The 25,781-nt window shown below is 44.6% G+C and overlaps 1 protein-coding gene and 1 long non-coding RNA gene across 4 annotated transcripts in view; one reads left to right on the forward strand and one right to left on the reverse strand.

Moving 5' to 3' along the window:
- Positions 1–25,781, reverse strand: part of asic1b (acid sensing ion channel subunit 1b) — a 175,572-nt gene that overhangs the window by 147,273 nt on the left and 2,518 nt on the right. For 2 of the 3 annotated variants that reach the window (XM_088633760.1, XM_088633763.1), the window contains exon 2: positions 15,443–15,641. In XM_088633760.1, coding sequence (XP_088489886.1) covers positions 15,443–15,641 — 199 coding nt within the window. The remainder of the gene's footprint in view (positions 1–15,442; positions 15,642–25,781) is intronic. The other variant, XM_088633761.1, reaches the window with a different exon arrangement.
- LOC148678537 (uncharacterized) lies at positions 23,788–25,406 on the forward strand. Its single transcript, XR_015939199.1, has 2 exons — positions 23,788–25,287; positions 25,321–25,406. It is a non-coding gene; the product is annotated as an uncharacterized LOC148678537 (long non-coding RNA).

Here is a 25,781-nt window from a genome sequence, read left to right on the forward strand (position 1 = left end):
AGTTCCATTTAGTACAGATGACATGATGCACACCAGTGTCTAGCAGAAGCTGTGTTTTTTAGCACGTCAATGTCAGCGTGCTAATCTGCTCTCACAAGCTGTTTCAAGAACACTTGACATTTATATCTCCTCCACTCATTAGATTGCATTACCACTTACAGTAATAACTGATGATAACCCTAGAGAATAACTCCAGCCTACCCTACGTCACGCTGAATGCATTACATCCGTCAACTCGAACAGCAGAAGCCTCCTTCAGAAACGTAACAAAACATCACACTCCGCTCTTTTCCCTATGGCTGCTTCTGAGCCTAAACAAGATTGCATTCTAAACAAGGCTTTTCAAAAAGTTACATTCTATTTTAAGATTTGTGATGCCCCGTGCTGATAAGAAAGACAGGACCTGTTATTGCTCACTGTGTGTGTTTTAATTAAAGCCGGGTAGTAGGCCTCAGATACTTGATCTCTGCTTGCTCTTCTGAATACCCGGGACACAAGCCATAAACCACTTATTAATATTCATTTCAGCTAATTTCTGTGTAATTTATTTATGGATGATGAGGTCAAGTCCACTGTGGAAGATATACAGTGACAGCGTTACCCACAGTGCAGGCTCTGTGGTGGTGAGGCTCAGACATGGATTAATAGGGCTCTCCATGTTACATGCAGTGCATGATACGCAGGACAGCTTTTCCATAATCATTGTTTTCCTGTGGAGGAAACTATTGATATCTGGCTTGGTGCCACAGCCAGATCTACAGCTCCCTCTTCAAAGAGATCTCTCGCCCTGAGCAGGACTCTCAGGACTCTCGTTCTGAGGTGCTGCAAACCGAAACAAGCCAAAAAACGGAATCTGCACAGACGTTAGTTAAATCCGAGGTATAACACCGCAACTGCCATGGGCCATGAGATGCGAACACTGACCAAAGCTCCTGAAAGCAGGCTCTTCATTTTCTGTTTGTGCTGTTTTTCATCCTGCCTCTCTAATAGATGTTGCGGCCATGCAGGCTCTTAATTAAAACTGAAGAGCGGGCTATTAATTGCAGTCAAGTTCCATCGTGTTTACTCCCCGAGCTCAGCAAGACGTTTTACTAGCGATGATGATGCACAACAAAGGCATTGGGTTCAGGTGTTAATAAGACAATCCTGACCATTTAAAATTAAACTGAAGCTTTTCCGCATTGAGAAGTCACAAATCTATTTAAAATTTCCCATGTCTTCCCATGCCATTTCCATGATCAACGGGGATAAGTGGTGCATAGAACCTGTTTCTGTTTCTTCCAGTACATTTTTATGTACATTAACGGGGTTGCAACCACTGTCTGCTTTCATTTCTTATTCATGAAGTTCCTAAACCCAGGCATCTCAATCATGGACACATGTCATGCATCCCATAGGGGCCTCTTCACTGCTAACTACCACAGCTGCTCCTGCTGCCGCTACGGCTACTCCCACTGTCCTGGTTGAGGTGTTACTGCCATTATCACAATGACAGATTGTGTCACTGATTTCAAAACGGAGAATGAAAATTGCCTTGTTTGCTACCGAGAGGTCCCGATCACTGTCCCTGCAGAACAGGCGGCTGCAGTATGCCAGGAACAGAACTGTCCTGAAACACACAGGAATTGTGAGGTGTTCTGGAACCGAGTCTGAGATCCACTGATAATGGAGAAGCTGGTGAAGGACTGACAGTTGCAACTTGCAGAACTGCATAGGAAGTCTTGGGTATGCATTATGGTTTTTCACTACTTTAAGCTAAGAGAACCCTTTTGCCTTATTCTCAGTATATTAATGCATATTACAGACTCATACACTGTCTTCTTCCCTTGACAAGAATCTGCAGGAGTGGTGCTGACAAGCCATGCAATTTAATTTTTCGTTCAGTCATTTACAGTTCAATCCCTCCTGCACACCCCCACCAGAGGCAACTAATGCTTCATTTTTGCATTTGTCAAGAGAGCAAGAATCGGAACTTTACATATTGTTTTCTGGCACCCATGAAACTTAAAGGCATGCAGCATGCTAGTGTATTTATCTGTTTATCAATCAAGAGAGGCAGAAGGATGTTTCACAATTTGTCTTGCTCCTTTTCTAAGGGCTATGATCGTCTTGACCAAAAGCACTGATTTACTTCTATTTACTTCTATTTTCCCACATGCACCTGCAATTTCAGTCTTCGGTCAGCTCCACACCCCTGGAGCTGGAGGGGGCGTGGATGCAATGCCTCTCTCGCTGGCGGAGCTCTTGGCCCGACTCAAGCCCATCCAAGCCCATCGGCTCCCGGCCAAAGCGCTGCAGACTGCTGGGAGCCTAATGGCCACTGGTGGCCATTAGGATACCCTGGAGCTCTTGAAGGCCCCTGTCCTGGACAGCTGTTCTGTCAGCTGCGGGACCTGTGTTGCAGGGCTTCCTTTGCCAAAGCAGAACCACTTCCCCGAAACTATTCCCACCCCCTATTCTAACCTTCCAGCCTATTAAACAGTGGAGCAAAAAGCGAGGGTGTAAATGCCATAGGACAAGTGACTCGCAGCAAAGAACGTTTATATAAAAAACCTCTTGCTCTATGTGACAAATTAGCACTGCTGTGTTCTGTAATCCTCCGTAATCCTTTCTAAGTCCTTCTTTGCACCCTGATCTGGTTACCAGCCCAGGTCATTTTCATTCATGAGCTGTATTCCTCTCTGGTTTTCAAGACCCACACCGTTAGGCTTCAGACATGGATACCTTCAGTGTCAGACATGGATATCTATTCCCTTAACTAAGACATTGACTTTATCTTCTTGGCCCAACACCCTTAAATTAAAGCGATGAAGAGGAAAAGTAATCATATGTTTTTGCTTTGTTTTTGTGTTGTTGTTTTTTTTACAGCTGGCCTTAACCATACCCGTTTTCCTCTGGAGTGCCAGGTTCAAATCCATCTGAGATCACACGAACGAAACGAGCACTTGCAATCAATTTTGTTTCTGAAAACTTGCAGCCTGGCAGAGCACAAATCAGTTCTGAACACTGGACCTCTTTTATTGGCCCTTCCCGGGACATCTACGCTGCTGTTAAGAGTGCAAAAAGATACAAGGAAGAAACATCCCAGACAGGAAGGATACGGGGATTAAGAGCCTCAGAGGCAGCCAAGCTAGCTCTCCATTGACTTTTTCTGATTCCCGAGGAATAACAATCTTTGACGAGAAGATGAGCTTAGACATTTTTATTGAAACGTTTGGAAAGGCAGACCTTTGGATCGACCCGTTAAACAGATTGCCAAATCCCTGGCCGTCCGACGAGGAGGGGACCTCCCCCTGCAGAGCGAAGAGTTAACCAAGGAGGAGATGAGATAGGCATGGGCACCGAAAGAAGGTCGGAAAGAAAGAAAGACTGGTTTACTGAGGCATTTCTAGATTTTCAGGAAGTAACGTCATGTGGGATTACAAGCTACACAGTGACACACTTTGTCACGGTCGAAAGCCGTGTTAAAAACTCGTTTCAGCTAACGCTAATGCAGGCGACGCGTTCGCACAGTGACCTTCGCTTTCCTTGTTTTAGATTGACTAGTTTTAGTCCCACAGCTCCCCCTGATTTCGTGATGACGAGGGGAGAAAAAACAACTCATGTTGCAGCGATACTTGTCTCTGGAAGCGGGAAAAAAGAAAAAGAAAAAAACAGCTGACGTTTGAAATCAGTGAGGATTTTCATCCAAACTTTCGCGGTAGGAAAACTGCTGACGTTGCACAAATGAGCTTCTTTGTCAAGTCTGAGGTGCAAGAAAAAAAAAGCTGACACATACAGTACACCTTGGTACTTTACAAACCCGCTTCCTCCAAATCAACATTCAGTAATGTTTCTTTTGGAACTCTACAGTATGTCACATTTCCATGCCATCTGATAAAAAATGAAGATTCCAAATTATGACTTGGAAGTGGACGTATTCAGGAAGAGGTCAATGGACTTCAAACAGATTAAGTTTTAAAATGTGTCCAGTTCTGAGCAGTGAAGGGAAAATGAACGGCAGATTGTTGGCGCTGGAGCAACAGTTGGAACTGTATGAAGCTGTATCTGACAATACATTGGGGTGTCCGTCTCTTTTGAATGCAGCAAGCCTACGAGGGATGCCTTACACTCTCATTTTGTAGCTATAACTTTCTTTTTCACATCCCACTTCATGCATTCGGCAGGAATCTAGCTGGTTTCGGTCTAGATTCTCGTTTGCCGTGTTAGCGGTGGACTTTGGATCGATCAGCCGACGCGCAGACAGTCTGATTGACAGGACATGGGTGGAGAGGCGTACATGAATGTCGCATGAGCTCGCTGGTGGAGCATTCCGCACCCAGCCGTGCAGAAAACAGACTGGCGTCCTCGAGTCACTTCCCCCAGCCACTTCCTTTCTTTGTGTTACTCTCAAGCAGAAACACCGGAGGATTATTCCAGAAAAGCAGTAGGATAAAACACAAAAAATACTCTTCTCTCTTACATTTTTTTTAAAATAAGCTACTGAATTTTTTACAAAAGGTCCAAAAGAGTAGTGTTAAAAGGGCTAGTCGAAGAGCTATACTTTGAATACAGTTTCCTCAACAAGTGTTTGTTTAGGAACATGTCATTTGGCTAGTTTAAACAGTTAACAAACAGAGTGCTGGAAAACCGTACATCTCTCTAAAGAGAGCGAGCTGCGGAATCTTCTAGCTGGGCACGAGCCCTGCCAGTGATGTCTGAAAGTCTCCACTTGTGTCCAAGTGGCTCCTTGTCGTGGCCAGTTCAGAACCGTGGACTTTGGGCGTCACCATGGGAATGCACAGTGGTGCAGTGGCTGGCATTGTAGCCGGGCAGTGCTGGGGCCCTGGGTTCAATTCCTGGGGTGCTGTCTGTGTGGAGTCTCCGTGTTCTCTCTGCGATCACACGGGATTCCTCCCACAGTCCAAAAACATACTGGTACGTTAACTGGCTTCTGAGAATATTGGCCCTTGGTGTGAGTGTGTGCGTGTCTGTGCATCTGCCCTGTGACGGACTGGCGTCCTGTCCAGGGTGTACCCTGCCGCGTGCCCCTTGCTTGCTGAAACAGGCTCTGGCTCCCCTGTGACCCTGAACTGGAAGAACTGGTTAGTGAATGGATGGATACAAGTACACGTGCTTGACTTGACACGTTTCCAGGTGTGGAATCTCCCACGCCTGATCATCTTGGCTCAACTCCACAGTTTTTGCATTGATCCTTTTTCGCGATGCTCATCAGAGCCATCAGCCTTCTCTTGCAGCCCCAGCGCCAGCTTTCATGGTGCCCAGTAGAATCAAGAGTTGGCACCGTCCAGAGGAGTGAAAGGGAGCTCTCACAGACAGCTGTGAAGCATTTTTTAAATCCTGGATGGTACTTCTATTTAAAGTTTGTATAAAAAAAAACAGAAAAAACAATCTAGCTCCAGATGAATCTGAATCATCTGTGTCAGGGAGGGACTTCCAACATTAGTGAGGATGTTAGCTGGTAGAAAATTACCCCACAGTTGTGCTGACATATGTTAAGGATTCATTATAGCTTACAGAGGAATAGTGATTTTCAATATTTGTTTTCCTACTAGACAGGATTAATGAATCGATCCTTTTGGGTTAGAATTTTTAGAGGAGGTTTTTAATTCATCCTGTCAGACCTCTGCACCTCAGCTAAAAGCTACATCTGTTTGCATAATTACCTGGACAGTTGCAAATGAGCTAAAACCAGTTTACACGCTATCCTCTGTACAGTTGTGTTGATAAGAGTTTGGATATTATTGCGGTCTAGCGTTAAGGAAGAGAAAAAAACACCAAAAATAAACTACAGACAGGGAGAAACTGAGATACAGAAAGGATTTGTCATGTACCGTACCATTAGTGTGGGTGGCTCTCATCGGTGCAGAACGTCTGTCCTGTAATAGTTCTGCCGTTATCTGCTTTGCATATTAATGCTATCTTTGAAACTTGCCAACCATCCTCACCTTTGATCTGAGCAGCTTCAAAAGAGCAGAGTGATAGCATTTCCCCAATTAACCAGCACACGAGGTGCGGTGCAGGAAAACAGAAGTGATCAGTCCGGCACAGCTAAAAAAACAGTTCCTTGGGTTTATTGGTGTGATCTTTCAGTCCGCCTAAAGAGACTTTGGTTCTTCCATGTTTGTCAATAATTCTTATCCATTACTGTGCAACTCAGATTACTGTTAAACTAATGTTAAAGCTTGTTCTGACCTCAGCAACCACCCAGAAACAGCATTTGTATAATTATTCCTGCTGACTGAGTCAAAGGAAGAGTATATAATCATCTTACTGTGACATCTTTAAGGACCATTGGGAAAGTGACATGTTGAACAGAAATAAGACTAGGGGGATGAACCAGGAACCCTGGGTAATTTGTACTTTGGTCTTGGACATTATGGTGTCTCTACAGTTCTCCTTTAATTGAAGTGGTGGAGCAGTTACTCTCTCCTCCTCGTGACCTGCTGTGGGCTGCTGCTGGCACTGAAGGGCTGTGTGGAGGTTGCTGCACTTGAGTGGCAGATAAAATGAGGTTCTTCCACTAACTTGCTTCAGGATCCTTTGGGATGAGTGACAGGAATTATTAATAATGATAATATTACTGCACAAACGCTAACAGTCACCCTCCACGTGACTTCCCTTCACTGAATTGTAACGTGTTTTTGACAGCTCCAGCGGCTTTTTGTCAAACGATCCGACAAAAATCAAAAAACACACCGAGCAGATGTAATTAGGAGCTGGATTAAAACGGCAGGGAAGAGAAGTGACTGAGGAAGTAAAGGAGAGAGTGGAGTATGAAAGGGTGCAAGACACAGAGCGAGGCTGCCAGAAACAGAGGAATCCCCAGAATGGTGGAGACGTCAAAACAAACGAACCGCTAGCAGATAAACAGAGAAAATGCCATGCACGGGGCTGGTTGCCATGGAAATTGTTTTTGGAGAGGGACTTGGGAGATCTGGCAGGCAAGGATTGAAGGACAGATCGAGAGAGAGAGAGGGAAAAGAATGATTCCAGATCCGCACTATTCATGAGAGTCCAGGCCTGCAGTTTCCATACCTTACAGCCTCATTTCTGCTTCTAACACAGAAAGTGTTATATTTTGATAAGACTGGCCAACTAATTGCACAACTGAATCGCACTATATCCCTGGTGGCAATAACATGCTTCAATGTTTTAGCATGTATCAGGAGTTCTGCTTAATAGTCCAGGCTTTTCTAGCTAGAGAAGAGCAGATATACTCAGCAAGATTTTCATCTGCCTCTGCGTAGCCTGTGTCTCATTCTCAGCAATCTGAACTGCTTAGCTATTGAAAGCCGGAGCAGTCAAGGATAAACAGCTATGCAAGCTGTTAAATGTTATATATCAAGTCATGGAGTTCCAGAAACATACAGGCCACATGTTACTACAGCTGTTTTATCCCCATAACACTTGCTGTTTCAGCTGTTTAAGTAACATACCCAATTCTTTTCTTTCTACACTTAACATCTGGTTTGTTGGTGGCACACAATTACCTCCCTGCCGCAGAGTCCTGGGTTCAACCCTAGACTTGGGTGCCTATAAGTGTGGATTCTGCATGGTCTCACTGGGTTCCCGTGGGCTTTCTCTGGGTATTCCCATTTTCTTCCTTCCATGTCCCACAGGATGCCATAACTGTCAAGGGTGTTTATAGTGCCTTTCTTCCCAACTTTCCGAAACACACATGAAAACTATTTCCATAAATGGTTGAATCGTACCTCTTTATTTTTGAGACGGTTTGCCCCAGTTACATATTCCAGGATTTTTTTTATTTTAAATCCCCCAGAAAAAAAACAGTAAAGAAGCAGTAATGACCCGCGATCTAGTAGGGAGCAGAAAATCAAAAGCTCTTCCTGTATTTTGATTTTCTGGCAGGGATTCAAAGAGGCACAGAAGAGGGGAAGTACTACAAGCTCCTCTGCCATCAACGCAGGGAGGAAAGAAAATGAATTTTGATCAGAAACAGAATCTCTGAAGCCTGGAGTTCCTGCGTCATGCAATGTGTCCAGTTGGACCTAAAGCAACAATGGCACTCATGGAATTGATGTAGGCTGAGCACAAGATATGTGGGGTTTAGGTCTGGGAGCAAGATTTAACAGGAATCTGATTAGGTAGTTGGCTTGTACACTACACACAATTGTACAGCTTGTGCAGATTGTACACTGTGATCTGATGCGAACGCTGCTCCATACTGCACATCAGTTACCTAGGAAGGATAGTTTTCGGTCTCAGGATTCACAGGAAACAAGTTAATGCAGGTGTTTCACTCAAGTATATGAGGAAAAGTAATGCTTCACACTTTGGAATCCCATTCTTAAAAAAGCCCAACTTTCTCCTGTCTTAGGCCACTGTCAGGGACACAGTGTGCAGTAGTTTACAAAGTTTATTTTCGCCAGCGTGTTAGACAGCAGAAATCATTTCACATACCTACTGTAGATTGCTCCCTGCTCTTCGAATGTGCGCTCGTAAATATCATTGTTTAATTAATATATTTTTTCAGTTACAACATGAGCGAATTCTCTGCAGACAGGGGAATTGAGCTGATCGATCAATCATTACTCCCATCACAAAGGCAATCTCTCTTGCTCAACGAGACAGCACCTCTGCCTTCCCGTTGCGTGACTGAGGGGTAGAGCAGGTATGAACCCTGCCGGTACAACATTATGTCGAGATGTGGGTTTTTTTTTTGGTGGAGCGTAATGGATGCCCCGTCTAACTAATAACATCTGACATTCTCGAAAATTACTTTAGTGGAATAGGGAGGCATCGTTTTCAGGCAGGAGAAATGTCATTACCGGTTTAGTTCCAGTTTTGAAATTTTCAGTGCCCCAGATGGACTGATTTTGATAAAGGCATCCATTATGTTCAGACAAGAGAGTTTTCAATCAGCTATGACATGAATTAGTGGTACAGCGAAGGTGGCGTAAGACACTAAGATCCTACAAAGCAGACAGTCAATTGTGATAAATGCGCGGTAGTCTGCATCAACAGCAGCATGTGTGGGTAAAACCAGGGCTGTTCACGGGTCACTGCAATGTACTCTGCGCTCAGGAAATTTAAAAAAGCAGAAATGGAGCTCAGAAACATATTTATCCCCTAGTTTCTCAGTACTTTCCCAGGGTGTTGTACTCATTTGCAAATAGACTCATCTCTCTCTCTCATTGTTTGCAGAGAGGATAGTATTACCACAGGAAGACTGAATGTCATTTGATTAATTGGACTCTTAGTTTTGCTCAATGCTGAAACCACACTGGAAGACTGCAGAGACATGGGCGTCCTCTACAGTCAGCTTATATAATATATATAACTCAGGGTCTCTCAATCCTGAGCCTGGGGACACACCTGCTGGCTGTGTCCTAGCCAAGCTCTTGGTTACATAACCGAACCTATAATTGACTGAAAAACAGAATTAATGTAAATTTGATTTTATACATTATATTTTCTACAGCCAGCAGCCATATAACCCTGCAGCTGATAACTGGCTGCCCACTGAAGCTCAGCAGGTATGAGACTGGCCAGTACCTGGATGGGAGACCTCCTGGGAAAAACTAAGGTTGCTGCTGGAAGAGGATTTAGTGGGGCCAGCAGGGGGCGCTCAGTGTGTAAATACGTGTAAGAACATCTTTTAAAATGGTTTCAGTTCTTCAATACACAGGCCTGTGTAACCCAGCTCCTCAGAAGAAAAAAACAATCTTGTAAAGGTTCCAGTGAAGCAGCTCGTTACTTTTGTTCAATTAAAAATTGAACTAAATCCGGAGCCTGAATCAAACCCAGCAGTGTAGAGGCTCCAGCGAGCAGGATTGGGAACCCCAGATGTAACCACGTCATCTTTCCAGCCAGTGAACATGATCAGACATAGGAGAACACTCATACTTTTTCTTCTAATTACAGAACTCCCTCTTATTAAAAATGGGTCTGTTTTCACTCCTTTTGAGTGCAATCACTTAATATGATGGCTTGTTAAAGGCAGCTGGGCCTGATACAGACATGTGGCATCGAAGTGTGCAGAAGACTATAAGGAAAGATGGACGTACAGGAGAGGTGAACATTCGGCTCATCTCACTCACTCAGTTCTTAATGGCATATTGATTCATAAACCCCAGCAAGACTCTCCCACAGTGCCTCTGGTGACTCAGCACTTGTAACAAACTCTGCTGATGCTCTCATATATGATTTGACCCAGCTGGACTCATGCAAAACCCCAAGACCTTGTTTCTTGGAGGATTTCAGTGAAACTGCATCTATGCCACGACTCAGGAATTTTATTTTCATGCTCCCTCACAGCCTGTAAAGAGATTAATCCAGCTCTCATTTCTGAAGGTAAATTGCCAGTCTTGCAGGTCTGAGTTCTGAATTAAACTAAGATTGGTCCAATGGTCTCTACGTTTTCTCTAGCTTAGATCAGGCCACACCGCGAGCAATTAACTCCATATGGCATCATGAAATAACCTCAGAATACTTTAGAGAAAGAACGAAGATAAGATACCTGCTGCAACCCCTGTCCTGTTCAGCCCTTGCCCCCTATGTGCTTAGTGCAGCAGAGGCCGGGCCTTGTGACCGGACACATCAGGACTCTTGAAGTTCAGAGCCACAAAGGCTAGAGTCCGGCTGAAAGAGACAGCACCAGAGCCCTTCACCTGCTCAGAGGAATGTGGAATTTACCCACAGGAGCTCCGCTCATCTGCCTCCAAAATCACACTGACATCGCAGACCGGGGAAGATTTTATTTGAATCAAAGCCCGCTTCATGGTTGTGGATTAGTTTGCTTGTAAATTCTTCTAAAACACACCACAAAGCCACACACTCTTCCACAGTGCCCCTGGTGACAGAAAATTTGGTTCCAATTTGTAGGCTGAGAGGAAACCCACTGCAGGGCCAAAAGAAAAAGCAGTGGCAAGGGGCAATAAGTTTATTTAAAATAACCAAATACATCGCACACGATGTACGCATTAGCATCTACACAAACACAAAATGCTGAAATAGTTTATGATGAAACTGAGCTCAGTATCCAATGTAATTGTTAAATAATCATTAGTAAAGATAGATGACCTAAACATCCTTTAGTGCATATGGCTGAAATAAGGAAAATGCACATTTTAAAGGCATGATCAGGTTCCTTCTGAAAGGCACTGGAAGAAAACTACAAGTTTATGGTTCAATCTGATCCACCTACAGTATACGTTCAGCAGAACAGGACAGTCCTAGATGTCAGTACGGTTCTTAACATCGCGGGTCACTGTAATCTGTCTGTAGTTAGAGTGAGATTGTCTTTTTAAAGTTGATGTGCTGGGACGATTACCCAGCCCTGTAACAAACGGTCTCAGGGACAGCGAGGCTGCCATCAGCCTATGAGAGAGAACTCTCATGTGTTGCATGTGAACGTCATCTCTTCAGGAGCCCGCAGAAGGGCAGGGGGGCTTCCATGTAGCTGAAATGAAGGTGGTGTGTGAAAAGAAGCTCTGCCTGTTTGCGATGACACCAGGGATTTCATGAGTTTGCTCCTTTCTTTGCTTCCTTTCCTTGGCAAGCCTTCTGAAATCATCAATAGCAGCATCAGATCAGGGCAGGAAGGTGAAATTGGTCCATTTAAGCCTTGATTGAACAAATTCGACCTTCTTCTTGAGATCTTTGGGCTGCTAATGATTTAAGGAGATCTACAAAACTTGCTGGCTTGTTGCCCTTGAAGAACTGACTTGGGGAGCCCTGGACTATAATATAAAAATTAACCTTCCACTGAACTTGATTGATACATCTGTTAGACATCCAATCAATCAATTAATTAATATATAAAGCTTAGGTAGACAACGGCCTCAAGATCTAGAAAGGAATAAACAAGGTTAACTGCAGTATAAAAGAAGATTTGCTAAGAAGAGATGACTTGCTGGGAGACACAAACCAGAGCGCATGAGTGGTACATTAATAACGTGGAAGTGTGTTTGAAAGAGCACTTGCTCCGAGTGTGGAGCTAGATACCCGGCTATGTTGCTGAAGTAGATACTCTTGTTCCTTTCAAGGAACGGCTGGGTGAGATCCTGGGATCAATTAACCGAACAGTCTAGATGGGGTGAATGGCCTCTTCTCCTTCGTAACCTTTCATATGGTCACAACTAGCTGCTCTGCTAAAATTACACAAGACAAGACACCTGGATGTAGCATGATTGCAAGACAGTTTCACATGAACTGGAGAGCCTCTTCTTGTTCTGTACTCGCCTCTTATGTTCTTCTGTGACGCCGGGAACTGCAGCAGCCGCTAGGTCTGGAAGCATAAGGTAAATCACACTATGAAGCCACAGTGCAAGTGTAAGCAAGCCGAACTGTGTGCACAAGATACTGCAAAATGAATTTGTAGAGGCTGAGTGAATTAAAGTGAAGGAGGTTTACAGAGACGCATTGTTTCGGCACTGCAAAAATTTCCTATGACAGCTAGAGAAAAGGGGATTATTAAGTCCATGCAATAGTAGCTCTGCAGTGACTCCTTTGTTCTTGAAATGTAATGAACCCAGACTGAACCTGGAATGCCCTGGTTTATTTGTGAGCCAGGATAAAGTTTCAATAAAACGAGAACAACAGCTCGTACAGTATTTGATCCAGTATTGTGCCGATCAATGTAAAAGGCCCCATAAAATAAAAAAAAGGGTACAAATTATAACGACAGTGGTTAGGGAGCCCCCTGAAGCTGAGCCTTTATTAAATACGGGACTAAACTGAAATCAATTTGAGACTCGCTACGAGATGGTACATCTCACAAGATATAACTCAGAAGATATAATCAGCGGCCTCCCCTGTGCTCCAGGTTGGGAGCTCCAGGCAGCTCGCACATTAACCAGCAGCACAGACGCTTGCATCTTTCTCACTGTGGGGTTCGCAGGTACTGCAGGCAGCTCAAATGGATCTGTTTCATTAGACAGGGACTCTGGCAACGCAGCTGGTGTATCGCGAGTCTCCACACAGAGCAGGGACATCAGGGTGAGGGATCGCCTCCGATGCAAACAACTTCAAAGGGCTGGGTGATGTTAAGCCTATTTGTCGACACGCAGGGAGAGCAGCGAGATTAATCCGCACCACATCTTCCGTGCCGTTTGGCAGAAAAGGGAGCCAGGAACAGTGGAAACCAGGTTTTCTTTTTAAAAAAAATGCACAAGCGTTAATTTTATTATTTATATTATACTGTACAAATCCCCCCAAAAAAAATCTGGATTGTACTTGATCAATTGTATTTATTTTTCCATCGCCTTCTAACTGAAAGTGTTAACTGCTACTGCCTCCAATGATCTTTCAGGGTCTTGAAAAGCTATGGATTGTAGTTTTTCTCTTCTAATTTAGTCCTGCACTCTATTAATTCTAGTTATAGTCCTGCAGTCAGCTGGGTAGCGCAGTGGCCAGCTCCAAAGTCACAGGCTTGCATCTCGTCTTCTTAGACAACTGTCTGGGCAAAGTTTGCAAGTTCTCTCTATGCTCATGTGGGGTTTCTATGGATACTCTGGTTTCCTTTAACTTCTTAGAAAAAAGCAGAATAGATTCAACTTTAAATTGTCCCTCCCATGGGTTTGATCTCAATTCCCCATGGGGAAAGTATTTTAAGGCACAGTGAAATTGTGGTATACATATAGTAGAGAGGTATAATATCATAATTACAGTAGATAACCATGACAAGCTAACCTAAGTACAGGACATAAGTGTGGTGATATGAAGTGTAAATTACACTGCTACAAAACCACCATGATAAATGATCTTAAAGATTACAGTTCCAATACCTATCTTGTACTGGAAAAGAGAGACTACAAATCAAAAAGGCTCTGATATGAAACTCTTCTCTGATATGCAGTGGCATTTAAACAATGGCTCTTTACCAATCACTCCTTCAATTAACTAATGCAAGATAAATCTGAAAGAAATCGTTAATTGCCTGATGCATGATTGGCCAGCAAGACTATGAGACCTTGAAAGACAAAGGACATGAGACCTGAGTGAGTCTCGCAATTCAATTGCTGGACAACTGGAACAGAGCCACTTTACCAGCCTCTGCCAGCGGGACTTAGCCTCGGTCACGCAGGCATTAGTTGCGAACCAAGATAGATGTTCCCCCAGATTGAGCGGGAAGCGTCAGTGAAGACACACCAGCCCCAAACCAGGCTAAACACCCGCCACAGAGAAACAGAACTTCAAATGTGGAGGCTGCAGCACATTCTGAAACAGACAGATTTCAAGAGCAGCTCTTTGTGGAAACCACACCAACGTGATTGGCAATATACACCTTTGTCAAAACCGTCAGGAAATGTATCGGGTCCTCAGCTGACAATCCAGCACTGTTGGGTACAAGACATGCTAAAACAGGACTCACAACTTCCCCCAGCTCACACCCCCAACTCTTCCGGTATTGCTGGAGAATCCCCGTTTTAACACACTGTTCAGAGATCGGCCTTGCAGCAGGTCAGAAAGGTCTTTCAAATGTACTGTACGTGCATAGACATGACCAAACGGACAAGGTGGTCTCATTCATTAACATTCTCACGTTCTTAAACAGGGACACACAGATACAGTATGTGTATCTCTTTAGTAAGAACTTCTCATTTAGCACAGTCTAAGTACACAGTACTCTGATGTCAAAATTGCATTGGTGTAAAACTAAAAGGTGTCTAGGATAGCTCTTAACACACCCACTTGCCAAGGTGGAATACCTTAGAAAGCAACAGCAATATTTTAACAACAGGGCCAAAGGAATCAAAATAATAATAGCAAAAAGGGCTGTTTGCTGCTACTTCAGCGCAAGTGCATAGCAGGACTCCCTGCCAGCTCTTATTTCTCTGACTAGAGCAGACGTGTTCCTTCTGACCGACCGTCACTCCATCAAGAACGGTCACAGCTGCTCAGCTTCTTCTCCATCTCTCCCAGCACCACCAGCCAGACTCTTCACACGCAATTCCTCATGCACAGAATCGCCTCCACCCTCATGAAACGGCTATAACCACGTTAGAAAAGCAGTCACAACGCATTACGGCTTGCCCCTATAGATCTCGTTTCATACAAAGCAACCCCAGAGCACATTACAATAAAAACAATTTCAGAAGCCATCGGCTCAACACAGAGACCAGCCAACAAAATACTCGCGGGACGCGATTTGGAGCTATTTTCTGTCACTGCAGAGATTTCTCCATATTTTCTCTCACCCCATAGAACCTCTAGCTAATATTAGAAACTTCCTTCGAGAGAAAAAAAAACAATATTTTCGAGACCTGTTGCTAGAATTGCACCTTTTTATAGCTGCTTGCACAAAATTTCCCCCTTCGAGCAAAATCGTCTTGCTGGTCAGCAACAGCCCCTGCAATCGGTCACCGACCATCCCGGGCTGCTCGAAACAAGCGCCAGTGAACTGCAACACCTGCACGGGCAACAGCCCTACAACAGGCCCAAACTGGTCAACTCCAGCAGAGACGGGGAGACTCACCACTCTGAAGTCCTCAGCGCTGCACTCAACCCCTTTATAGCGGCAGGCCAGCAGCATGTCTTTGATGTCGTGGCCGGTGCGGTCGTAGAACTCGCGCATGTTGAAGGGCCTGGGCTTGAAGTTGTGGAAGTCTGCCTTGACCTTCAGGACCTCCATCACGCTGTCTTCCACCAGGTGGGGGTCCCGGATCTCAAACCTGCTGGGAGAGACGGAGAGCTGGGAGTGGGACCGGCTGGCGGATGTGCCGAACGCTGTTTGCCGTCCGCCTTTGTCCAGCGTGACGGGGGCTTTTTTTTCAGGAGCAGCAGTGAGACACACAGCAGGACATCATTTTAAAGCCACGAGTCAGAGGAACAGGCTGCCCAGCATTCCTGTTAGGACAGATGCCCTTGGATCCTTCTGGAAATGGCTGAATGGGATCCTCAGATCATTTAGCCACCAGCAGCCAAAAAGATAATTGGGGGCCGATAGGCTCTTCTTCATTCTGCTCCTAGCCAGCCTATCTGACTGTGAAGCTGTGAGAAATGCAACGTTCAGCCATCTACTGTGTATTCCTAACTTAGCAAACATATCCTAAAGGTCACTTTTCACTCAAAGGCATTTTGAGGCATTTTAACACTTCTGTCCCACAACAGTTCAATACTGGGGTGGTCAGATCACATCATCACATCACAAGCCCTGTTTCTACTTGCTCACTAGAAAGCATTTGCAACTTTAGAGGCAGGCTGGTGGCTCATTGATCTGATGCACCTCATTATATCCACATCTCTGGCTTTCAAAAGTTTTTCCCTTTATTGTGTATTTACAATAAATTTCAAATCATTTGACTTCAGAAGAAACTGAAAGCAAGTGCTGGCCCCGTTTCTTTGCTCTGCGAATGTCCAGATTCGCCTAAAGAAAAACCGAACATCAAAGGGATTTTGACTTCGACATTCATAAACAAACAAGACTCGCAGATCTCTCTGACATTATTATTTACTTTGTACATTTTTCAAATGTGTTTCCAGCATTTAAAATCCATGTACAGTAAAAGAAACCCTTGATCAAGCAAGGACATTGAATCTTTGTCCTGTAAAAAATTATTCAGAGGCACAGTACTCCCTATGTTTGGCATCGCGGATTAAATTTTGTCTTTTAACCCCGCTATTGTTCAGCCCCTGCCCATTCCCAGCCAGAGAAGAATGGCTTTCATTACTACCTACAAAGAGCTAGCAAAGACTCAAGTGATCGGCTGCTCCCAGACGGGTTTGCGAATTGACGGGGGGTTTGACAATTAATTAAAATCAAAATAACAGTGATTGCTACCTTTTCCTTTTTGAGCAAAAAAAAAAAAAATCTCCTATTTTTTCCCCCTAGGAGCTTTTCAAACTCTGCAGTTTGCTACTGTCAGCTAGGGTTCGCAGACTTGCAGGACTATCATTTAAAAGATCAATAGAGGGAGGGAGGGACAGGGAGACCATTGTTAGGAGCTCTGAGCATGTCAGTACAGGAAGTGCAATCGGTGCTACCAGGTACCAGATTATTACAGAACCACGGTGTCTTCTACTGACTCTTCTCCATTAAGTAATTGTGAAAGGAGCAGGGTGGTGATGCGTTTGGAAGCAGATTGTTTTGAATGCTCTCTATAAAAACAGAACCAGGAAGAGTCCAGCCTGGCTGTTGACATGTTATCTAATAAGTCTAATAAAACATCTTCATTTCTTCAGTTTTCTCTCCGTACGGGTTTTGATCAGCTTGGGAGCACAGGGATATCACTGGGGCTTGAGAAGACTTTACAGCTGCAAAGAGGGATACACCACTTGATGAGTAACGTATATACTGCATGATACATATTTACTTAAAATAATACTAATTTATTAAATCATTCATTATGTGTTATGATTTATTTTATGAGTAGCCTGGAGAAACGCTAAGTTTTTAAAATAGAAGATTTTAACAGAACTACAGCACTGTGGTAATAATAATCACAATATTATAGCCATACTGCTTTTCTAAACAAAATAAATCTGAAAAATAAGTTGGTCAAAATATTAATAAAAAGCCCTTATGATTATTTTGTGACATCTAATGTGTATTCTAGCTATTAATGTTCCTTTAGCTTTTATTTGACAAAGCATATTCAATTGACTCACATGTACACAAGTTCAATTTTGCTAATGTATGCCCTTCTTGTTGCATGCCCTCTTGATGTTTGCTCTGCACGTTTGCCCTATTAAGTAGCTATTTATAACAGAGAGGAAGCATTCAGGGGGAAGCTCATCGCTGTTGCACCAAACACGAGCAATCAAAGCATAACATTTCAAACTGAGCCCCCCTCCTCTCTCCCACTCCCCCCCCCTTTGCCTTGCATACTTCTAACCCTTCACTCTTCCACTGTGAGAATGGTAACAGTCTAAAACGACTCATACTGTATGATCCTGTCGTCCTCTTTTCCCAGAATTTCAGTTTGGATCAGCTGGAGCTAGAACTCCAACCAAGGTCGGAAACAGGCTCATCATTTTCAGTCTGCGCTGGCTGCTCTCATTTGCATTTGTCTTTACTGCACAGGATGAACCCACTCTTTGCACTTAGAGCTCATTGATTCAGAATGATCTACATTATATTATATGATGGGTGCACTGGATGCTAAAAGCAGGTGTAGTTTCACGGACTCAGGAGTCCGATCTGGGGCAGTCCTAAGTTGTTAAGGTACCTGGGACCGCCACCGCCAATACAGTCAACCATGTGCTTGACAACATTGAGCACCAACAGGTAATGGCTGTCTGGGAAACTTGCTCCCGATGTCCCTCTCATTCTTGCTCTCTTCCAGGGGGGGGGGAAAAAACGGTATCTCGTACAATGATTTTGTCAGCAGGAAGCGTTTCTTCCATGTGCCAATGACACAGATAAAGGCTTTTTTTTTTCCTCTCTTTTTATAGCGGCACTCAATGTGACCAAACGCAGCCCCAAGCACCAACACCTGCTCTCCAACTGCTTCAATTAAGGGACCAAATTAATCCAATTACCTCCAATTATCCTCCGGTGCAGTGAACTTTGCACCGGGCTCTAAGCTGCTCCGATTTCCATAACTATTAAAGCAGTCCTCACTGCTCTGGACAACAGATAATGAGGCTGCATTAGTAGGGGTCTGTACTAATCTGGACTTTAAGCAGTACTGGAATAAACGTCACAAACAATGTGCTGTAAAGGCAGCACACTGGAGTAGTCAGGTCAGGGCCTTGTCCTCCAGTCTCAGGTGGGATTCTGCTGTTACTCTACAGCAAGGTGCTTTGCTCAAATTGGTCCAGCAAAGGTCCTGCTGTAGAAACAGGTCTCCTGGCGATCACAGTAAATGACATGCATGATTAAAAAACGACTTTTCCTTATTATTTTTTCAACTTATGTTTATGAATAACTTCGATATCCTTCTAATTTGATTGTCCTTCCCCACTCCAGGGAATGACACAATCTGGGATGAGTACAGGTCCCCAGTTCTCAGATTCTCAGGGCCCTCCCCTGAGGCTCACGGAGCAAAGAAAAGTTCAACTTGGGCAGGGAGAGCGGGGAACATAAATAAAACATGACCGAGGTATGCTCAAATTGGATTCGTAATACAGTACTGTATATACACAGTAGTGCTATTCAGAAAGTAGTACATAGGATTTCCATAATTCAGAAAAATCTCCAGTTTTAATTACATGGTTGTGGGAGGTGTGATTTTTCTAATTTCATAAACTGTGAAACACAATCTACGCCGAGATGCTAATTCAATGCCAGAATATCACGATCATCCAATTTCATTCCAGTGCCCCCAAGCCCTTTGAAGACACAGATGCACTGGATCTATTTGCAATCTGTTGAATCTATGTGGAGGGGATGCCTTCTGGGGTCCACCTCCATCTCCTCCCCACCTGATCCCAAGTTAATTGACTTGGGTCCTCAGCTCTGAATTCGTTGTATGAAACACAAGACTCTCAGAAGAGCACTTACAAGCTCGCAGATCCCAGGGGCATGGGGTTTTTAGGAGCCACATATCACAGTAACAATATGTGGATTCTTAATATTACCCCACTGTGCTTTTCCAAAAGCAATCATAGCCAAGCACATAGAGAGATTCAATTGGATTACACGCCACAAGCACTTTAATTTCAGATGAATGTTTAATAAATAGAAGCAGCATATCCTCCACCCTAGTCAGACTCAGTAATAAATACTGCCTCCCTGCTCTCCATTCTAAGCCTTTAACTCTATAGCTACTGGAATTTCTCCCATTTACCCTTCTCATAAACAATAATAATGCTCCCAACCCACCTCTTCCAATACTTTAAATGCTCTAGCGCTCAAACGTACTGTAGCAACAAGGCACAAGAGCTTGACAATTACTGGTTTTGGTCTTTTGCTAAAAGTTCACTCATTAACTGTAACCTAGGACAAGTACTGTAGGGCTGTAACGCTGTAACACTAACGCTGACCTCTCAGAACTGTGCCAGAGCTCTGAGAGGGCTGGAGACAGGGGTGGTCTTTCTTCTATAAGATGATGATAGCAAGAGGGCTTTAGGAAAGATTGCTAACAGTCTGCACCAGCTTTTCTGAACTGTACTTTGAGAGCAAGATTAAAGAACTTTAAGGATGCCAGTTCCTACCATATTAAATGGCAAAGCTAATGAAATTTCCCTCCTCTGAGTAAAAGCAGTGTAGATCTCAAGTTTCCATTGCCTGGAGCACATGAAGAGCCCTGTGGACAAGGAGGCCTATACTGTGTCACTAGGTGAATGTGCCCGAGATTCCCAAAGTGGCAGCACGCAACTGCCCAAGTGCAAGTAGAGTAGGGCTGGGATAAGCCAGCCAGTATATCTGTGGCTCAGCAATCCTATGACTTTGGCTGGGGTGTCAGCAGTCGTGCCGTGATGTCACTGAGAGAGGTGCTGCTCCTCCACTTGGAGATAACTCTCCTGCCAGGCACTGTGTCAAATAGCAGATGGCCCAGCAGTGGGGGTGGGGTTAGGGGTGTTGGTGATGTCAGCATCTACGGAATATGAGCCAAGAGGCATTAAACCATCTACTGTCCCAGTTTGGGGGTAGATAATAGACAAATTCTGGCGATTCTGAAAGTTTTTAAAAACGTGCTCCGGTGCTCCGCGTGCTTTACTGCTGCAGACTCTCCTGCTCAGTTTCAATGCAATCTGTGAGTCCACGCCGCCAGACAGTGAGCCCTCTGCACCTCTGTCTCCTCTGTCCGCCACACAGCCCCACGGCTTAGGTTTAAAGCCACCGGCCAGGCATCGTTAGGGAAAGTTTCATTCAGAAAACAAACTCCTCATTAGGAGTAGGATACTCTTTCCTTTTTATTCTGCTATTTTATGTCAAAAGCCTGAAGTCCACCATTGAGACATATCGATTTTTTGGGAAAAGGTCAGAAACAAACAAGAAAGATGCAAGAGCTCAGTAAATCTACTCCCATCGACCAAAAGCTGAAAAATAGAAAAATACAAATCACACCTACAGATATGTACAAACTGCTGTATAATTCTCTCTGAATTAACCCCCCCCCATAAAATCAATACAGATTTCTGCAGCTGTTGAATTTGATTTGTAAAACAAAAATGATAGAAAGTGGCCAGGGACCAACAGCCCCAGTCACTGAGCACTATCCACCCACCCATCCTCTAACTGATTCATTCAGTTCAGGGTCTCAGGGGGAGCCCAGCAAGCATCGGGCGCAAAGGCAGGGTACACTCTGGACAGGACGCCAGTCCATCACAGGGGACACACACAGACACAGACGCGCACACACTCACACCAGGGCTGGTTTTCCCAGAAGCCAATTAACCCACCAGTATGTCTTCTGCACTGTGGGAGGAAACCAGAGCACCTGGAGGAAACGCACACAAACTTGGAGAGAGCATGCAAACTCCACACAGACAGCACCCCAGGTCCAGAGTTGAACCCAGGGCCCCAGCGCTGTGAGGCAGAAATGTTAAACCCTGAGCCGCCATGCCGCCCTTCACTGAGGGCTAATTCAGGCAAGATCAAAGTCAATATGCTGTTGCCCAGCCAGGGGGAAGAGGAATCTACTGAAGGCTCAGGCGTTGTTCAAAAAGCGCAAAGGGAACGTGGGCCCACCATCTGTTTAAACACACGGAAATGAATAACCAACTGGATGACAGGAACAGCGCAAATTCCTGCAGGGAAATAGACAGCCACCCTTTGCCCCAATGAACAGTGCCATTGTTTAAGTTGGCACACTTCTTTTGTAACTGTGTTTTGACTTATTAAACCAATAGCTGGTGAAAACAACTCATGCCTGAGTAGTAGGTTACGAGCAGAGAGATGCTTTTTATCATCACAGGAACACAAAGGCTGGAGACAAGTCCTAATTACAGGGGGATATAAGTCAATTTTCTTTACAGGGCTTAAAAAGCAGCAGTGTCCACTTGTGATCCCATTCTCTCAGAAGTGCAGGTTTAAGCTGTAGAACTCATTCAGCTACCAATTATTTTGTTGGTTTGCTTTCTGAATTTTTACACAGTTTTTTTTTGTTATGACAAACACTGCGAACTATATTTTTAAAACATTCCAATTACTAGAGCCACCAACCACCCATTAATCTCCCAGCCTCTCGGGTTGTCGAAGTGAAGTTGCTCTGGGTAAACGAGAGGGGCTGTGGACGGCGGGTCTCCATGCCATGCAGCTCGCAGACTGACTGGCTGATCCAAGTCACTCATCAATGCGAACTCTCGGGATGCCCCCCTGCAGAATTATTTCAGAGCCTGCTTGCCAACAATGCCATGCATGAAAAACCGCACTGCTGCCCTAAATCCGTTTGCTCCCAATAAGCAAGGAATTCCTTCGATCCTGTTCTCTGAGATAGTCTAAAGCTGTGACTATGCCACGATTCTTTCCAGGCGTGATCCTCGAAAAGGTCTGTCCTGTGTATGTGCTCTTGACAACAGGCCCCTCTTCACATTTAATATGAATGAAGGTTAATCATTTTCTGCCCAGTGGGCCTGTTAGATTACTCCTTATTGTCAAGGTCCAGGTCAGTTCTGCAGAGAGCTAGACACACTGACATCCAGCAATTGTAGTCACAAGAAGCACACCGACATTTAATACTGCACTCGAGTTCACATTCAGTTTCTATCCCCCTGAAAGCCGGCTGTGCTTTCAAAAGAACGACACCTGCTTCCTATTTCTATATTCTGAGAAAGGTTGGGTCCTTTTCAGCCTTTTTTCGGCTAGAAAAGTATCAGATTAAGCACTGCATTTACCTAGCTCGCCAAATCAACTATGTAAACACAAATGGATTGTGACAAGAGTAAACAAAAGTTTATTTTCTTATTTTCTTATCTCATAAGTCTAACTCCTGAGAAAGATCAAGCTCACCTCTTCACTTCTCTGTCGTAAGGATATGTGTGTACAGATAGCAGATAAAGAGGTTCAGGGAGTCCGAAGAACACAGCTCATAAATGCTTTAAGATGAGACTGAGCTATAGTGTACAATGGAAAAAAATGGAAGATTATAAGGTTTGCATGATTACAAAATCACTTGTTTCACTGCATGCTAAAGTACTGCGCTCTGGTTACTTCTTTTTCCAAACAGCCTTTTGTCTAAAATGTCCAGAAACCAGGGGATTCTTAGAAAAGGTGAATTCCACTTTAATTTAATTCACTCTAGGCTCAGGACTGAAGGCAAAATGCTACATCATAGCTTACAATAGGCGCAGGAAAATTATTTCTTAGCCACACTATAAATGATGATTCAGTGGGATCTTTCCAGAAATGGCTCTTCGGATCAATGAGCTAAAAATAGCCAGAGGACCATGGCGGGCTAATAGACCTCCTACCTCCAGTGACAGGGGACAGGACTGTGTATGTGTGTTTGCTAAAGTGTGGGTACGTTTCCTCAAGGGCAATGCCAATGTCAGAACGATCAGTGAGACACAAACCCGAGGACGAAAGTAGAAATGATGCCGAAGTGCATTTAAAACTGACCACAGGAGGCACTTCTTTACCCAAAGGGTGGTGGGAGGTTGGAACAAGCTACAGTACATGTACGTGCTGTTAAAGACGACACCCTGGTTTTGTTCGGGGAAACAGCAGGATAAGACCCGTGGATCAATCAACTGCTAACTCCAAAATGGGCTTGACGAGCCCAAACGGCTTCCTTCTCGTCTGTAACTGTGCTTATGTAATTCCATGCACCCAAAAGGTGACAAAATGAATGTAGTCGCCAGCATATTTCAAGTGAATTTTGTATTAGAGCTCAACAGCTCGGCGGTGATCTATGTATTCTAGACAGATAATCAGTGCAACTAGTCAGGCACCGGGGCTGAAGGCTTGTAGGTCAAACCAACACAGAGAGCAGACCAAGCCGAGAGCAGCACAATTTTATTTTTTGGCAGCAAAAACGAATTTTTTTTTTTGTTTTTCCAAGAGGAATTTCGCCGGCTTTCACTTCACAGCCTCAAGCGCAGTGATTACAACCCGGAAGGCGATGTGTTAAAGCTGCCTCTCGACAGAGCCACAGCTAAGATGCTTGCTGAAGCCTTTAGGTGTTCTGACCAGCAGTTCTCAGCCCTGGTTCCAGAGAACCCCTGGGTGAGCTGCTTTCCTTCCAACTGGGCTTCTTCATCACTAGTGCTAATTTATTCCAACGTTTCCTATCTGAGGCATGCTTTTTAATATGCTCTTAGCTCTTAGAAAGCTGGAAGAAACCGGTAATGGAGACGAATTAGTGAATTTCTGGACTGCCCTCACTCAGGTGTGCTAGCTGACATAGAACTAATTGGACCAAAGCAGGAGGACACACACTAATTAACCGTGGGAGGTGTCTGATACCTCCTCAGCCATTGTGATTTGTATCTCATCTGGCAGCCTTTCCTCTTAAAAACTGTGGAAAAAGGAAAGGCCAATCTACTTCATAATCACTCAGTGATCGCCCTTGGGAGACGTCTGATTATGCCTATTTATGTTGGTTGATGTCGGTTTTTTGTTTTTACTCGTTCATCGTTATCGTCAACACTATGTTTTGCAGATTTAGTTTTTGGGGGATTTCGGCTTAAACCGGAAAAAGAAAAGCTCTTTGCTGGAGCTGTAACACTAAGAGAGTAAAAGATCCTCACGCTGAAGGACCGAGCCGCTCAGATAAATCCAACAGCCCTCTTCATTCTTTCGGCCCCGGGCCTCCTCGCCTTGAGAGCAGCCCATTTGTCCGTCAGCTGCTCCGACCAACATCTGTCTCCGTGCCTGCCTCTGAGCGCCCAGGAACGACCCGCGACTCGGGCGCTGCTCGTCATAAAGGGAACGGGAGCCTTAATTAAAAGTGAAATTAATTCCGTGAACTGAGCAGAGCGGAAGCGCTCCATCCTTCACGTCTGCTCTCTCCCCGGCACACCGCAGAAGCAGCACGGCAGCGGATACTCCGAGAAACGCGCGTGTGTGTGTGTGAAGAGACACAAATACGACGGTACCGCCACTACCGCTCGTGGCTTCAGAGGGGGTAAAAACCTGTCGTTTTGCCGCATTTGTCCTATTTCATTTGAGACCGTAATACTAACGCTACGATTATTTCACTATCTCGCCTGAACAACTCCCTTTTCAGAAGAAATCGCGTTTCGAGCCCCCACTGAGTACGACAAGCGTGTTGCTGGAATTCAGTGAGCTTGCTAGAGATCCCTTGAACTAGCGTGTTTCCCAACTTTTGGGTAGAAGGATAAACTATTTCAATGGAGCAATCGGGGAGGTCAAGGAACGACGACGGTCAGGTGAGGGAACCCCCCGGACAAGGGCTAGATTTCTGCCCGTTTAACCCCGGAAACCCCTCCCCCGCGGCCACAGCGCGTGTCGGCTGGGGGAGCCTCACCGGAGTCGGGGGAAAGACTGGTCGCAAATTTACTCAGAGGAGAAAAAAAACAACAACAAATCATGCCAATGTGAACGAGGAAGCGTCTGGACACCTTTGAAAATAAAATTGAGTTGGACCAAGTATATTCATAATTAGTCAGGTTGTGCAAACTAATAATAATAATAATAATAATAATAATAATAATAATAATAATAATAATTGCTTACACTTATATAGCGCTTTTCTGGACACTCCACTCAAAGCGCTTTACAGGTAATGGGGACTCCCCTCCACCACCACCAATGTGCAGCATCCACCTGGAGCATCCAAACTAAGAGCTCAGCAAAGAGCCTCGAGTTTCTTTGAGTGCCCCCAAGTTTGAACAACATGCAACCACGACCCTTTCCAACTTCCCACTGTTACACCGCCACTGTCAGCACAGCTGGGCACGGCTTGGCACGGCTCAGCCCCACAGAGGCCCCGGGTGACCCGAGCGCTTACGCGATGAAGGCACGC

Source organism: Lepisosteus platostomus, chromosome 1, assembly GCF_059453375.1.
Source record: "Lepisosteus platostomus isolate fLepPlt1 chromosome 1, fLepPlt1.hap1, whole genome shotgun sequence".
NCBI lineage: Eukaryota > Metazoa > Chordata > Actinopteri > Semionotiformes > Lepisosteidae > Lepisosteus > Lepisosteus platostomus.